At 40.9% G+C, this 16,148-nt stretch overlaps 1 protein-coding gene across 2 annotated transcripts in view; it reads right to left on the bottom strand.

Annotated features, from left to right (window-relative positions):
• The window catches only part of LOC120943720 (aldehyde oxidase 1-like), a 213,843-nt gene that overhangs the window by 75,611 nt on the left and 122,084 nt on the right, over positions 1-16,148 (bottom strand). For both annotated transcript variants that reach the window (XM_040357196.1, XM_040357195.1), the window contains 2 exons: positions 11,888-12,007; positions 2,058-2,154 (listed from right to left, as the gene is read on the bottom strand). In XM_040357196.1, the coding sequence (XP_040213130.1) occupies positions 2,058-2,154; positions 11,888-12,007 (217 nt within the window). The remainder of the gene's footprint in view (positions 1-2,057; positions 2,155-11,887; positions 12,008-16,148) is intronic.

Below are 16,148 nucleotides of genomic sequence, written 5' to 3'. Positions count from 1 at the left end.
CTTAACAGAAGTTTGAACTCTCCCTTACTCTATCCAAACCTAGAAAAGCAGCATCTCTGGTGATTCCCTTTGCTTTCTGGAACCTTGGAGAAGCTTCCAGAAGTAGAGGGTGAAGTCTAGAAGGAGCTGCTTGGGGTATTGATAAGGGCCCCCGCCAATCTTCAGCAAAATGGGCTGACAGGGGGCAGGTTACCTCATAAATACTCATGAGTCATACCAGCAGGGGCAGTCGGGTGGAAGATGGAGACGGAGTGCTGAGGACTGAGGAGGCTGTCCGTGGCCCATGAGGATGCCCCCTAGTCTGGGGGGTGACTTCGGACCTAGGGCTCAGATACAGAAGGGTCCCTCTAAAACACACAGAGGAATCCTTACTGGAGGCACGGGAGCAAGTCAACATTTCCAGGTGGTATCTTGAAAAGTCAGCCGGATGGGCTAGTGAATGATCAGTCTGGGAGGACTGTACAGACAGAGAGAGAGTGTCAGTCTGGGAGGACTGTGTAAAAGTAGCCAGGATGGCTAGTGAAAGGGGCGGCTGCAGCCAGGCGGGCTGGCAGTGCCTGAAGAGGTGGTGCTGGAATCAGTAGCCACAGGAGTAATTAAGCTGGACACTGCATTTTGTGCTACACACTTAAAGATGCCTTGGGTTCCTGCCTAAATCTAAGTGCTTTGTTATATCTACAGTGTGCCAGCTGGAATTCTGCAAGCGAGTGTTCTGGAAGAAGAGAGGAGTGTATATAGACTGTGTATAGGAGAAGTTGTCCCTGAAGTTCTTTTGAAGTTAAGTGGGCATCCCATAATTTTTCCCAATTCCTATCCAAGTTCTATCCCCTCAATAAAACAAAAAAAAAAAAAAAAATGGACTATTCTTTGACTCTATATTATGTGTCTGGCTGTGCACGGTGGTGGGATACCAGTTCCCTGCGGCCCTTAAGGGTGTGCGCTACATGTGAACTATGAGTCAGAAGAGACAGAAGATGACAGGAAATGCATTACTGGTAGGATCACATGTGAAAATAAAGGAAACAGGCATTAATAAGGAAAGGTAGCCACCACAACTAGGGACTGGTTAGCTGCAAGATTTTAGGTTTTGAGTTCAGATACGATTTATTGTTATATGTTATACAATACATATGGTATTTTTGAAACAAAAGAGTAGAGGGACTTCAAATTATGCCAAATGAGAACACAACCAAAATAAAAATCTATATAAATTTTATTACACAGTGACTTCCTTAACTAGTTGCCGACCAGCCGCTGTCGTTTTACGGCGGCAGGTCAACTCCCCTGCGCGAGAGCCTGTAGCTATACATCGGCTCTCGCGCAGGCCACCGACTCCCGTGCGCGAGCCCGGCGGGTGCGATCGCCGCCGGGCACACGCGATCGCTCATTACAGAGCGGGGACCGGGAGCTGTGTGTTAACCCCTTTCCCGCCCCTAGTGTTAACCCCTTCACTGCCAGTGGCATTTTTATAGTATTCCAATGCATTTTTATAGCACTGATTGCTATAAAAATGCCAATGGTCCCAAAAATGTGTCAAAAGTGTCCGAAGTGTCCGCCATAATGTCGCAGTACCGAAAAAACATCGCTGATCGCCGCCATTACTATTAAAAAAAATATTAATAAAAATGCCATAAAAATACCCCCTTTTTTGTAAACGCTATAACTTTTGCGCAAACCAATCAAACGCTTATTGCGATTTTTTCTTATGAAAAATATGTAGAAGAATACGTATCGGCCTAAACTGAGGAAACAAAATGTTTTTTTTTATATATTTTTGGGGGATATTTAGTATAGCAAAAAGTAAACAATATTATTTTTTTTAAAAATTGTTGCTCTATTTTTGTTTATAGTGCAAAAACTAAAAACCGCAGAGGTGATCAAATACCACCAAAAGAAAGCTCTAGTTGTGGGGAAAAAAGTACGCCAATTTTGTTTGGGAGCCACGTCGCATGACCGCGCAATTGTCAGTTAAAGCAACGCAGTGCCGAATCGCAAAAAGTGCTCTGGTCTTTGACCAGCAATATGGTCCGGGGGTTAAGTGGTTAAACATTACATACCTTCAATGATATGGTCTGCTTCTTTAAAGGCCTTTTCTACATTTCCATGTAGAATTTGTTTATCAGGTTGAAAAAATGAGTTGTTCTTAATAGCATCCTAAAATGAATTAAGATATAGAGTTATACAATATTGTTCTAATGTGATATAGTTATATTGGATTAGGTGTGTGCAAATTGTGACTTGATGTATATTTTTAACACTTTATATTTTAAAACTTAAAAACCATATACAAGGATTACAATATAAAAAAGTACAAAAAATCTGCTCATAGGTAAAGAGAAAAGATTGTAGCTCCCCTAAAAGAGCTCCCCTAAAGCAGCTCTATAGCAAAAATTAAAGACGAAAATTGGGGTGGTGGTGCTACCTATAGCATGAAGAGCGTTCTACAGGTATCTGTGTATAAACTGTACGTCTTTTCCGGTTCAGAGCATTAAGTGGAACGCAGCTGGAGCGCATGCTGCTATCCCCAGGCTTGCTCTATACCGTGCCTTACCTTTTGACTTACGCTTATGCTATTGGAGCCATTCTGGGATGTGGGGTAAGGGTTTTGTACTTTTGTTTTGATTTTGATTTTATAATAAATAAGCTTTTTGGTACTACACTATGGGAGCCACTATTTCCTTTTTTTGAGGACTATTGAATACTTGCTATTGCCTTTAAACTTCTGGATATCGAGAGAGGCTTTGGAGAATGCGGTTCCTGTGAGTGGTGAGATCCATTGCTCGAAACCATCGGGATCTGAGCTTACATGCCAAACACACCTGTAGGGGTTGTAGGAGCTGGTGAGTGGGGACCCATGTGGGGGAGCACAAACGTCACCTCAATATCCTTGCCGTAGCAGAGCACCATTTACTTTGAAATTGTCTAAAGACTCTCTCTTATAGCCTTATGTGAACTGCCTGGATTGGATACTGCTTGGAGTTATCTTTTATGGACAATACGATTTCACGTTTTTTTATGTGCACTGTGTCATGTATATACACTGGTTTTTAATGTTATATGAATGTTCTTGGCATCACGCCTTTATATACTTTGTTCTTCACTTGGTTTATGTTTGAGTTTACACATATAACCTTACTAGTATGTTCACTGATTTATCACCAATTTGCATTAATTAGGTGATACACATTGTCCAACACCGCTAGTGGTATCTACGGTATTGGCCTCAATATTTCACATTATTGTATGGATAATTTTTTTCCCCAATCACGGATTAATACTTGATGTCACGCTGATTTTATATATTTTTCATTTATTGTAGCTATTGCCCACACAGTTGGGAGTCACTAAAATATATATATACTTTGTTTGGATATTTAGCTTAGCAGTTCATACAGTTTATACACAGATACCTGTAGAACACTCTTCAGGCTATAGGTTGCGCCACCACCCCCATTTTAATGATTACAATATATTATGTTCTTAAAGTATATTGCCAAATTGTTTTAAATGGATATAAAAAGAGACCTATGAGTTTATTTATTTTTTACATTTACTGAAATCTCACCAGTAGGTTTTGTATTCTGTTAAGACTGGAGTATAATCAAATATAATGATAAAAATCACTTAATGTAACTTACCTGAGTGCCCAATAAAAGCAGCATGTACCAAAAAAAATTGCAGGCTGCCAATGCTGAATTTATCTTTAGAAATTGCTAGTTGACCTCTACATGGGCTTTAGTACATTTGATTCACTGTCCTGGAACCAATATCCAGACCAGGACATTACTGTGTTACTTGTTATGCTTGTTCTTGGTCAGTGACTTAAAGCACTGAAGTCAGAGATAACCGGGCAAGTAGCACTTTCAGAAAGAGACCCTTTCTCAGTACAGTGTCCTTTAAAGGAACATATTAGATCAATTGATTGCTGTAAGCTAGAGCATTTAAATATTACTTGCCTAGTTTTTCCTTTTGACCTCCAAAATACAGTAATCCAGGTTTAAAAATGCCATTTCCTGTCTCTCCTCTTCTTGCTTTCCACCAGCATCTGAGCCGTTTTGCATGGTGGAAAGCAGAATGTGCTCACCCCCTCCCTATGACTACAGCCCTGCGTGAAGATGCTCTCTTATCCCTCACAGGCATGGAGGCTAAGCCTAATGGGAACTGTAGTTCCCAATAGGCCGTGATGTAGCAAGAATGAATGCACACTGCAAACCAGGAAGTCAGTGAGAATAATGATTCAGGAGTGACGGAGGTGAATAAAAGAGCTCGATATCAACAGGTATCAAACTAGTTATAATGCAAAACATTACTTTTTACTTTATCAGCTACTGTCAGACTTTAATTTAAGAGGAAAATATTTTTGTCTTTACACCCCCTTTAAGCCTGTTCTTGCTTGTATTTCAATATGTAGGCAGTACCTCCTCAGGCACATAAAAACAGATCCACCCACAATACAGTTTTAAACTCATCTGAGACTATGGCTAAAGATCACCTACATAAAATACCTTCCAACGGTATAATGCGATGGCCTGTGTTTTAGAAAGGCTGCAATTTTAGCTATGTCCACAAGATGTCCCTGTAATCTAAAACTGGGATTGGTTAATGGACTAAAAATTATACTAAAACACACTGGGGTAGATTCAGAGAGAAGATACGACGGCGTATCTCCAGATACGCCGTCGTATCTCTGAGTCCGGCCGGTCGTATCTATGCGCCTGATTCATAGAATCAGTTACGCATAGATTTCCCTAAGATCCGACCGGCGTAAGTGTTTTACACCGTCGTATCTTAGACTGCATATTTACGCTGGCCGCTAGGTGGCGCTTCCATAGATTTACGCAAGGAATATGCAAATGAGCTAGATACGCCGATTCAGAAACGTACATCCGTCTGGCCGGCGCATTTTTTTACGTCATTTACGTTAGCCTTTTTTCGCCATATAGTTACCCCTGCTATATGAGACGTATCCTATGTTAAGTATGGCCGGCGTTCCCGCGTCGAGTTTTGGAAATTTTACGTCGTTTGCGTAAGTCGTTCGCGAATAGGGCTGGACGTAATTTACGTTCACGTCGAAAGCAATGACGATTTGCGGCGGAATTTCGAGCATGCGTACTGGGATTTTTTCACAAACGGCGCATGCGCCGTTCGTAAAAAACGTCAAATACCCGGGGTCACAGTTAATATACATAAAACACGCCCACATCATCCACATTTGAATTAGGCAGGCTTACGCCGACACAGATACGTTACGCCGCCGTAACTAAGGGCGCAAGTTGTTTCTGAATACAGAACTTGCGCCCTAAATTACGGCGGGCGGACAGATAGACCATTCTATCTGAATCTACCACACTGTTTAATTTACAAAGTCCCTTCTTTGCATTCCGGCTCCATTGTCGAAAATAGGCTTAGACTTGGAACCATCAAATCGCATGACGAGTCGCACCGGTGTGAAGGTGTGAACCAGAGCTAAAGGCTGCTGTGGAGAACTTGGCAGTATGGGATACTGGGCTCCATTCACAAAAGCAGATCGTATGCAGTATTTAGGTGTCCAGACACATTTTTCCTATATACTGCATGCGACCCTTAGCCTGCATTCACACCTAGGCGACAAGTAACGCCGCGTACGCGGCATATTTTGCTGCGATTCGTTTAACTTTTTTTTTTTTTTTTAAACAAATCCTTTCCATTGCTGTCTATGGCCGAACGCCAATGCCGCCTGAAAAAAGGGTCCGGGAATTGTTTTCAGGCGGCAGGCGTACAGCGTTTCGGCGTTCGGCGTTCTGCGTGAGATGTGAACCATCTCATAGACAGCAATGGAAATTCGCCCCTCCAGCGTATCGAGCGTCGGGCGTTTTGTCGCCAAGGTGTGAATGGAGCCTAAAACTATTAATTCACCATGCCGTTCTGCAGTATTTACCGCAAAACTCTGAAAACTCTCGGTAAATACCGCATGAACAGGCATTAAACTCATTTCACAGAAGGAAGTAAATAATTAAATGCATGCGGTAATTAAGTAGTGGTTCAGGCATACAGTATTTAAAGAATGTGTACTGGTGTGGGGGTCCCCGCAAAATCTATGCCAGACCCTTATCTGAGCATGCGGATAAGGTCAGGAAAAGAGGGGGGAGGGGGAAAGGATGAGCATCTTCCCTCCTCCTGAACCATACTAGGCAACCTGACCTCAACATGAGGGGGTTCTTTGGGACAGGGGACGTGTTGATGGGGACAAGGGCCTCTTCCCCATAACACTGGCCGGTGGCTGTGGGGGTCGGAGGAAAGGGAGCTTAACTGAAGCTGGAAGCCCCCTTTACCAAGAAAAAAATGTCCCTCAGTATAGATCACACGTGAAACACAATAAACACTGTTCGCTGACCCTAAAAAGGGGAGGGGGGAGCTCTGCTCCCAATGAAGGCTCCCACTGAAGAATGACAGCTCCGCTAAGGAGCGGGACCCCCTGTGATGTCACAGATGGGGGGTATGCTGGGTGGGAGCAGAGCTTTGTTTTTCCTTTTTTGGTTCAGTGGCCCGCCGGCATTCGTGATTGATGTGGAAACTACATCAGGGGACATTTTTTTTTTAAATAGAAGGACTTGAATGAGTAGGGGGTACGGCGGACCATTTCCAACGGATATCCTCTCGTGTGTACAGGGCCTGAGAGTTAATTGACTTCTGTTCCAGCCATGGCTGTGCTGTGAGTGACCACTATTGTTTGCCTGGGGTGTAGTTATTACTCCAGGCCAAGGGTATCAGCAGCTAGGTCAAGGTGATTTGGGTATTTCCCCTCTGCAGCCAATTGGTGGGGGTTGATCGTCCCACTGTGCATGCTGGGGAGGGGTACTTAAGGGACAGACGTCATTGAACGGGGGTCGTCGATCCTGGGTCTGTCGTCCCACCACCCTGTGTGTGGCCCTCCTGGCCGGGGGTGCGTGTTCCTGTAATCCTGGATCACGTTGGTCCGGGGTTGTGATCTGTTAAGTAGGCCCAGTAAGCAGATTGGGTCTACGTTTTCAAGGGTGATCCTGTGCTGTCCATCCTGGAGGGAGGAAGAGGCTTGATGAAGGACCTATCTTGGAGAGGACCAAGCATGAGGCTGGTGTCTCAAGAGAGGCCTTGAACTTCATCAAAGGATGCACCATTTACTGAAAGGCTTGATGGTGATCGCCAGGGCCGCCATCAGGGGGTACAGGCAGTACACCTGTAAGGGGCCCGGATGGCAACCCCCTTTAAAAAAAATAATATATATATATATATATATATATATATATATATATATATATATATATATATATATAGTTTTTTTTAATATATATTTTTTTATTTTTTATTAACCACTTACCCCCCAGACCATATTGCTGGTCAAAGAACAGAGCACTTTTTGCGATTCGAGACTGCGTCGCTTTAACTGACAATTGCGCGGTCGTGCCACGTGGCTCCCAAACAAAATTGGCGTCCTTTTTTTCCCACAAATAGAGCTTTCTTTTGGTGGTATTTGATCACCTCTGCGGTATTTTATTTTTTGCACTATAAACAAAAATAGAGCGACAATTTTGAAAAAAATGAATATTTTTTACTTTTTGCTGTAATAAATATCCCCCAAAAATATATATAAAAAAAAAATTTTTCCTCAGTTTAGGCCGATACGTATTCTTCTACGTATTTTTCGTTAAAAAAAATTGCAATAAGCGTTTATTGATTGGTTTGCGCAAAAGTTATAGCGTTTACAAAATAGGGGGTATTTTTATGTCATTTTTATGTGACATTATGGCGGACACTTCGGACACTTTTGACACATTTTTGGGACCAGTGGCATTTTTATAGCGATCAGTGCTATAAAAATGCATTGGCTTACTATAAAAATGCCACTGGCAGTGAAGGGGTTAACACTAGGGGGCGGGGAAGGGGTTAAGTATGTTCCCTGGGTGTGTTCTTACTGTGGGGGGGGGTGGCCTCACTAGGGGAAACACTGATCCTCTGTTCATACATTGTATGAACATAAGATCAGCATTTCCCCTGCTAACAGGACCGGGAGCTGTGGTCCCCGCTCTGTAACGAGCAATCGCGGGTGCCCGGCGGCGATCGCGCTCGCCGGGCACACGCACGGGAGACGGGGGCGAGCGGGGGGCGCACGCCCCTCCGGCGGCGCGCACGTGCCCCTAGTGGCCGCTCTAAGAGCCGACGTAGTATGACGTGCTCTCGCCCAGGAGAGCCGACCTGCCGCCGTAGAATGACGGCGGCTGGTCGGCAAGTAGTTAAAGGGACAATTTTTTTTTTTTTTTTTTTAGGGGGCCGGAGGTCTCCAGGGGCCCGGAGATCCCCAGGGCCCCGGATCACAACCCTCTTTTTTTTATTAAAAGAAAAAAAACATTTTTTATATATATATATTTATTTATTTATATATATATATAGTACAGACCAAAAGTTTGGACACACCTTCTCAATCAAAGAGTTTTCTTTATTTTCATGACTATGAAAATTGTAGATTCACACTGAAGGCATCAAAACTATGAATTAACACATGTGGAATTATACATAACATAACAAAAAAGTGTGAAACAACTGAAAATATATTTCATATTCTGGGTTCTTCAAAGTAGCCCCCTTTTGCAGCAGACACATCTCTAGAACTGTTAAGAGGAGACTGTGTGAATCAGGCCTTCATGGTAGAAGATCTGCTAGGAAACCACTGCTAAAGAAAGGCAACAAGCACAAGAGACTTGTTTGGGCTAAAGAACACAAGGAACGGACATTAGACCAGTGGAAATCAGTGCTTTGGTCTGATGACTCCAAACTTGAGATCTTTGGTTCCAACCCCTGTGTCTTTGTGCGGCGCAGAAAAGGTGAACGGATGGACTCTACATGCCTGGTTCCCACCGTGAAGCATGGAGGAGGAGGTGTGATGGTGTGGGGGTGCTGGTGACACTGTTGGGGATTTATTCAAAATTGAAAGCATACTGAACCAGCATGGCTACCACAGCATCTTGCAGCGGCATGCTATTGCGTTTAGTTGGACCATCATTTATTTTTCAACAGGACAATGACCCCAAAGACACCTCCAGGCTGTGTAAGGGCTATTTGACCAAGAAGGAGAGTGATGGGGTGCTGCACCAGGTGACTACCTCTTGAAGCTCATCAAGAGAATGCCAAGAGTGTGCCAAGCAGTAATCAAAGCAAAAGATGGCTACTTTGAATTACCTAGAATATTAAATATATTTTATTTATTTTTATATTTAGTTTTGATGCCTTCAGTGTGAATCTACAATTTTCATAGTTATGAAAATAAAGAAAACTCTTTAAATGAGAAGGTGTGTCCAAACCTTTGTACTTCTGTACTATATATTATATATATTATATATATATATATATATATATTTTATATATATTATATATATATATATATATATATATATATATATATTTTATATATATTATATATATATATATATATTTTATATATATATATATATATATATATATATATTTATATATTTTATATATATATATATATATATATATATATATATATATATATATATATATTTTATATATATTTTATATATATATATATATATATATATATATATATATATATATTTTATATATATATATATATATATATATATATATATTTTATATATATATATTTTATATATATATATATATATATATATATATATATTTTATATATATATATATATATATATATATTTTATATATATATATATATATATATATATATATATATATATATATATATATATATATATATATATTACACATATATATATATATATATATATATATATAAAATTATTATTATTATTATTATTATTATTATTAAAGGGCCCAGAGGTCCCCAGGGCCCCGGATGGCAACCCCCCTTTTTTTTATAATTTTTTTATTTTTTTATATTATTTTATTTTATTTTTTTTATTTTTATTTTTATTTTTTTATTAAAAGGCTCAGAGGTCCCCAGGGCCCCATGTGGCAAACCCCCCCTCTTTTTTTTTTATAAATGTTTATTTTTGTTTATATATTTTTTTAAAGGGCCCAGAGGTCCCCAGGGCCCTGGATGGAAACTCCCCCCTTTTTTTTATAATTTTTTTTTTATATATATATTTTATATATATATTTTTTTATTTAATTTTTATTAAAGGGGCCAGAGGTTTCTTCTTTTTTTTTTATTAAAGGGCCCAGAGGTCCCGGATTGCAACCCCACTTTTTTGTAATTTCTTTTTATAAAAAAAAATAATAATATTTGTGTGTATATATATATATATATATATATATATATATATATATATATATATATAGCCCAGAGGTCCCCTGGGCCCCAGATGGCAACCCCACTTTTTAAAAAATATATATATTTTTTTTTTTTATTTCTTTTTTTTTCTTTTTATTAAATGGCCCAGATGGCTACCCCCCTTTTTTTATATATATTTTTCTTTATTTCTTCTTTTTTTTTGTAAAGGGCCCCCCGCTTCTCAATTCGCGGCAGCCCCCCCTCCCCCCAGGTTCTCTGCTCCAGGGGGCCCATGCCTGAAGCTGTGTAAGGGGCCCCATAATTCCTGATGGTGGCCCTGGTGATCGCCTGTCAGTTCCATCTCTCTGAAAGAAGTTAGTCTGGAGTGATCCGGGTGCTGAATCCTGTGCTACGAGGATTTTAGACCGAAAGTGTCTCCATTTGTGGGAAGGTCTGTGGCAGAGACTGCAACCTATTCTGTGCGCCATTCCGGCTGCGGGGCTAGTGAGAGAAACCTATCCGGGTGTGCAATACCCACTCTGGCTAGAGTGGCGACGAAAGCTGTGTCGCAGGAAGCGAGTGAAATATTGCACCTGAACCTATTTACCCATTACCCTTCCACCACTTATTTTATTCTTTTACCAAGTTCAGCAAATAAATCTTTAAAAAGGAAGTGTAAAGTGTGGACATTGAATTTTCTCTACTCTCATCCATCACCCTGGACGGCGAGGAAATATTCAGCAGCTCCTTTGGGGGTAGTGCTACATTATTATGGCCAGATTTCTATTAAACAACAACACCTTCCTTTAAACCTCAGTAACACTCTAATCTGCATGATTGCGTGCACTGTCATGCATTACGTTGCTGGGGGTTTTAAAGCGGGGGTTCACCCTATCGACCAAAAAAAAAATATTTTTTTTCTTTTACCTTAAAATCAGGCATTGTAGCGCGAGCTACAGTATGCCTGTCCCGCATTTTTTACCCCCGTACTCACCTTGTAGTCGTCCATCGAAGATACCGGGGAATGGGCGTGCCTATGGAGACGGAGGATGATTGACGGCCGGCTCTGACGCGTCACGCTTCTCCGGAAATAGCCGAAATAGGCTTGGTCTTCACGACGCGTGCGCATAGCCTGTGCGCAGGCGCCGTGAAGAGCCGAGACCTACTCCGGCTGTCTTCGGGGAGAGTGACGTGCCAGGGCCGGCCGTCAATCATCCTCCCTCTCCATAGGCACGCCCATTCCCCGCGGGAGCCGAAATCTACGATGTCCGAGTACAAGGTGAGTACGGGGTTAAAAAAATCGGGACAGGCATACTGTAGCTCGCGCTACAATGCCTGTCTCGATGGTAAAATGTGTCGGGGGGGGGGGGGTGAACTACCGCTTTAATGTAATTTGGGATTAGTTATCTAAAACTAGAAAGTGCAAAATCTGGTGTAGCTCCGCATAGAAACCAGTCAGTTTCCACATGTTTTCTTTTGTCAAAGCTTACTTGAACAAGCTAGTTAGAAGCTGACTGGCTACCACGCACAGTTCCAGGCTTTGCACTCTGCAGTTTTAGTAAATCATCCCCAATGTCTTTTTTGTAAAATACCGCATAACATTTGGAAATGTGAACAGAGTAAACAGTCTGTTAAACAAAATACCTCAACCGTGAGAATTGGTTTTAGATCCTGATAGGTTACATTCACTTTAGCCACAGCTCTTCTTGCATTTTCCGGAGTGTCAGCTACAACTGCACAGATTATTTGCCCCACACAAATTACCTGGAAACAAAACACATGGCAATTAAAAAGACCATACTAACCATTTCATGCAGAAATACCATTAACAGCAAATGCAGATTTTTTAAACCAGATTACGTTTTTGATTTAGAAAGCAAACTTTATGGTCATGTGTAGGTGTAATTGTATCACCATTTTAATAAAATTGTTAAGATCTTTGTAAGTATTTAATGCCGCGTACACACGATCATCTTTCAGCATGAAAAAAACCGACGTTTTTTAAAACGTTATTTAAAATGATCGTGTGTGGGCTTCACATCGTTTTTCGGCTTCTGAAAAACGACAAAAAAAATTCACGTCGTTTTTTAAAATGTAGTTTTTTGTGTTGTTAAAAATGATAGTGTGTGGGCAAAAACAACGTTTTAAACCTGCGCATGCCCAGAAGCAAGTTAAAGTAAAACTACCATTCATAATGGAGTAAGCACATTCATCACGCTGTAACAGACAAAAAAGCGCAAATCGTCTTTTACTAACAAGGAATCAGCTAAAAGCAGCCCAAAGGCGAATAGAACCTCCCCTTTAGAGTGCCGTCGTACGTGGTGTACGTCACTGCGCTTTGTTCATCATTTTTCAAAAACGATGGTGTGTGGGCAACATCCTTTTTTAGGATGAAGTTGGAAAAAGGTCGTATTTTGGACATGCTGAAAAACAACGTTTTTTTTCATGCCGAAAAATGATCGAGGGGCCCAATTGCGCATGGACGTCACGCACCCGGCGTTTTACGAGCTGCGTCACTATATGTGATGTTAGTGCGCTGACGCTGTGGTTTCCATTCTGGTGTCCTCGACGGGGTGGCCGGCACAGGGTAGCGGGCGGCTCACGCTGCTCGGCTGTCTAGCGTGGCTGCCTCCTCTTTCAGCCGCTAGCGTGCCGTTTGGCGGACCTCTCCCCCACCACATTGGAGTTTCCACTCCGTCCAGTTTTAGTCTACCTCCCCATACGATTGGTACTTCCATGGTCACCTCATGCACCTTTGGATCTCATTCACTTTGTTCCAGGTAAATTCCTGTGATCGTATATCAAATCTTTGACCTAATTATCAATCTTCCTTTTTTCCTTTTTACTCCCCATCCACACTGGGTTATATACCACAGCCGAGGGGTTGGTGTTCAGTCCCCCTAGTACTTACCTTATTACCACAATTGGGGCACATCTTACTTTATTTACACATAACTCTTATCACCATACCCCTCATCACTCATTGGTCCTTGTATTTACTATCTTTCGTTACTGTCAACTTCTGCGCACTCACACGCTATTTTTTAATACCGATACATTTCTCTTCTCCAGATGGTTCCATTCATTTGCAATTCACCAACACTTTCACATCCATGGAGGCCTACCTCTGGGGATCCTAGCTTTTCACTGGAGTTCCAGCTTTATGGTGGGGCTAGTCTGCCTCAGCTCCCAGGGGCTGACCTTTTTGCGGCCAGCCTCTTTCCCACCACGCCTACGTCATCAGACTCATTTGTAAGTACCTTTGGGGAAACGTTGTTGCCTCTACTTTTCTCCCCCTTTCCTCCCCCCTCTTCATAGCTAGACCCTTTACAAAAAATCTATTTTTTAGTTTTATAATAAAAAAATTTAACATTTTAGACATTCATCATATACTTGCTCCTGAAGAGTGGTGATGACCACGAAACCCGTCAAGCCAACAGATGCCCCATTGCACATATATTACCAATCTTTTACCAACTATCCCAAATACCAATTGGACTCTACCTACCAATTGGGACCACAGCTATTAGGGAGACTCACTCCAACTGTTTCTTTAACATATTGGGTATTAACTATGTTGTCATATTATGCTATCTTGAGCTTATTAGCTCACTTGTCTATATACTGCACCATTATCAGCCATCATTATTATATGATATGAATATATGATATATTAACTGGAGTATACCAAGATATTTAGGCTGTACCTATCCATTATGGAAATCCACTCATGAATTGGCCCTGTTGCATTGCGCTAATTATGAACTTATTACGTTATTATACCTTGTTACTAATATGATTGTATTCTGTATATCATTGAACTTTTAACCAATATACTAGGTATTCTGTGTTATCATTGTTGTCACCATATTTTATAAATAATTAAAGTAATGACTGCTAATTGTCGATTTGCAATGCCTTTATTTAATGTTTTAAGTTACAATGCAGCAGGATATTGCCATATTATTTCTTGTTATTCATTTCCTGGGATGCATGCTTTATTTAAAGTCCGAGTTCACAGAGGAGCCTGCTTGCTAGAGTCTGGGAGTGACATTCCAAATTTTAGGGACACTGAATACTGAATACTGACCTATGGGGGGGAGGAATTCAATGAGTTCAAGTCTTGCCTGGCCTGGGACATTGCTAAAGGTGTCCCAGTGCTGTCCCCTTATTGCCCTGCTGTTTAAGTGACTGTTCTGCAGACCTACAACAAGGAAGAGTGTCCTCAGTGTTCTTGTTAGTAATGTGGAGTAGGGCTGCAACTAACGATTATTTTCATAATCAATTATGCCCTGTACACATGATCGGTTCGTCTGATGAAAACGGTCCATCGGACCGTTTTCATCGGATGAACCGATCGTGTGTGGGCCCCATCGTTTTTTTCCCCATCGGTGAAAAAACTTAGAACCTGTTTTAAAATTATCTGATGGTTAAAAAAACGATAGAAAAAAAAGATTGTCTGTGGGGAAATCCATGCATGCTCAGAATCAAGTCGACGCATGCTCGAAAGCATTGAACTTCATTTTTCTCTGCACGTCGTTGTGTTTTACGTCACCGCGTTGGACACGATCGGATTTTTAACTGATGGTGTGTGTAGGCAAGACTGATGAAAGTCAGCTTCATCGGATATCTGATGAAAAAATACATCGGTCCGTTTTCATCGGATGAACCGATCGTGTGTACAGGGCATAAGTTGGCCGATTATTGTTTTGATTAATGCATTAATCAGATAATAGCCTTTAAAAAAAAAAATTTGCATTTTTAATTTTTTTGTGCCAATTTTTGTTGGACAGATTACAAAACACAAATTGCCGCAAAAACACATTACATGCTTTTCTGTAGCTTCTCCATTGAAGTGTATTGAACCCCAAAAAAACAAAATATCACCGTTTTGTGTTACAAAATGTCCTTGCCCTTTCCAAATACGCAGCGACTGAAAAAAAATCATGGATGTGAACATGTCCCATAGGAAAACATGTAACTGAACTGTAGTGTGTTTCTGCAAAAAGCACCAAAAAACAGAGGTGTGACCCCGGCCTGAGATGTTCATTTTTTACTGTGGGACAGTGAAAGTAATATTTACAGTAGCGATTTGCTTTTTTGGACTATAAAGGGCTAATTTTTTTTTTTTTTAACCCCATTATGTTACTGGCCGATTGATCGATTATGAAAATTGTAATCGATTAATTTCATAATCGATTTAGTTGTTTTGGCCCTAATGTGGAGTATTCCACAGCTCTCTAATCCCTATCCAAGTTATTGTTGCAATAAACTTTAAAAAAAGGCAACCCTTCTTGACTGTGATTTCTGGATTCAGGTATGTAAAGTTGCTGTTTGCCTGGCTGCTGCACCAGCAGGAAAATAATCTGGGACTTTAAACCTGCGGCCCTAGTAAAGGGTAGCGCTACATGAGAAAAAACAAAAAAAACACCATAACAAATCCACATAGGCGTTGAAATACATGACATTTTTAGGCAATTTAAAATAAATGACGCAGAAGCCTTAAATAAAACCTGTTCTGAGGAGTACGGAGGCTTCCTTTGCTGACCTCTCTAAAAAAAATACTACTTCTCTAGTTCTTAGGGTGATCCAATGGTTTCTGTACTTTCTAAGAAACTTCTTTGAATGAAATGTGCAGATTAGGTTTTTTCCTTCAATGGTTTAAGCCAGAGACAGCCAGGCAACTTGCAGTTTCCTTTAGGGTTATTTTTATTCAACATTTTTTAAAGCCCACGTTCACACCGGTGCAGCCTTGAAATCGTGCTACTTCAGCAAGGATTTCAAAGCTGCACATCAGTGTGATTGGCACTGCCGATTTCATTGCGGCCTGCCATACAACAGAAGTCTATGCAAGTCGCAATGAAATCGTCAAAAAGTAGTGCAGGAACCTCTTTCAAAGTAGGGG

Source organism: Rana temporaria, chromosome 6 (genome assembly GCF_905171775.1).
Source record: "Rana temporaria chromosome 6, aRanTem1.1, whole genome shotgun sequence".
Lineage (NCBI taxonomy): Eukaryota > Metazoa > Chordata > Amphibia > Anura > Ranidae > Rana > Rana temporaria.
This window is presented reverse-complemented; position numbering and strand designations above follow the sequence as displayed.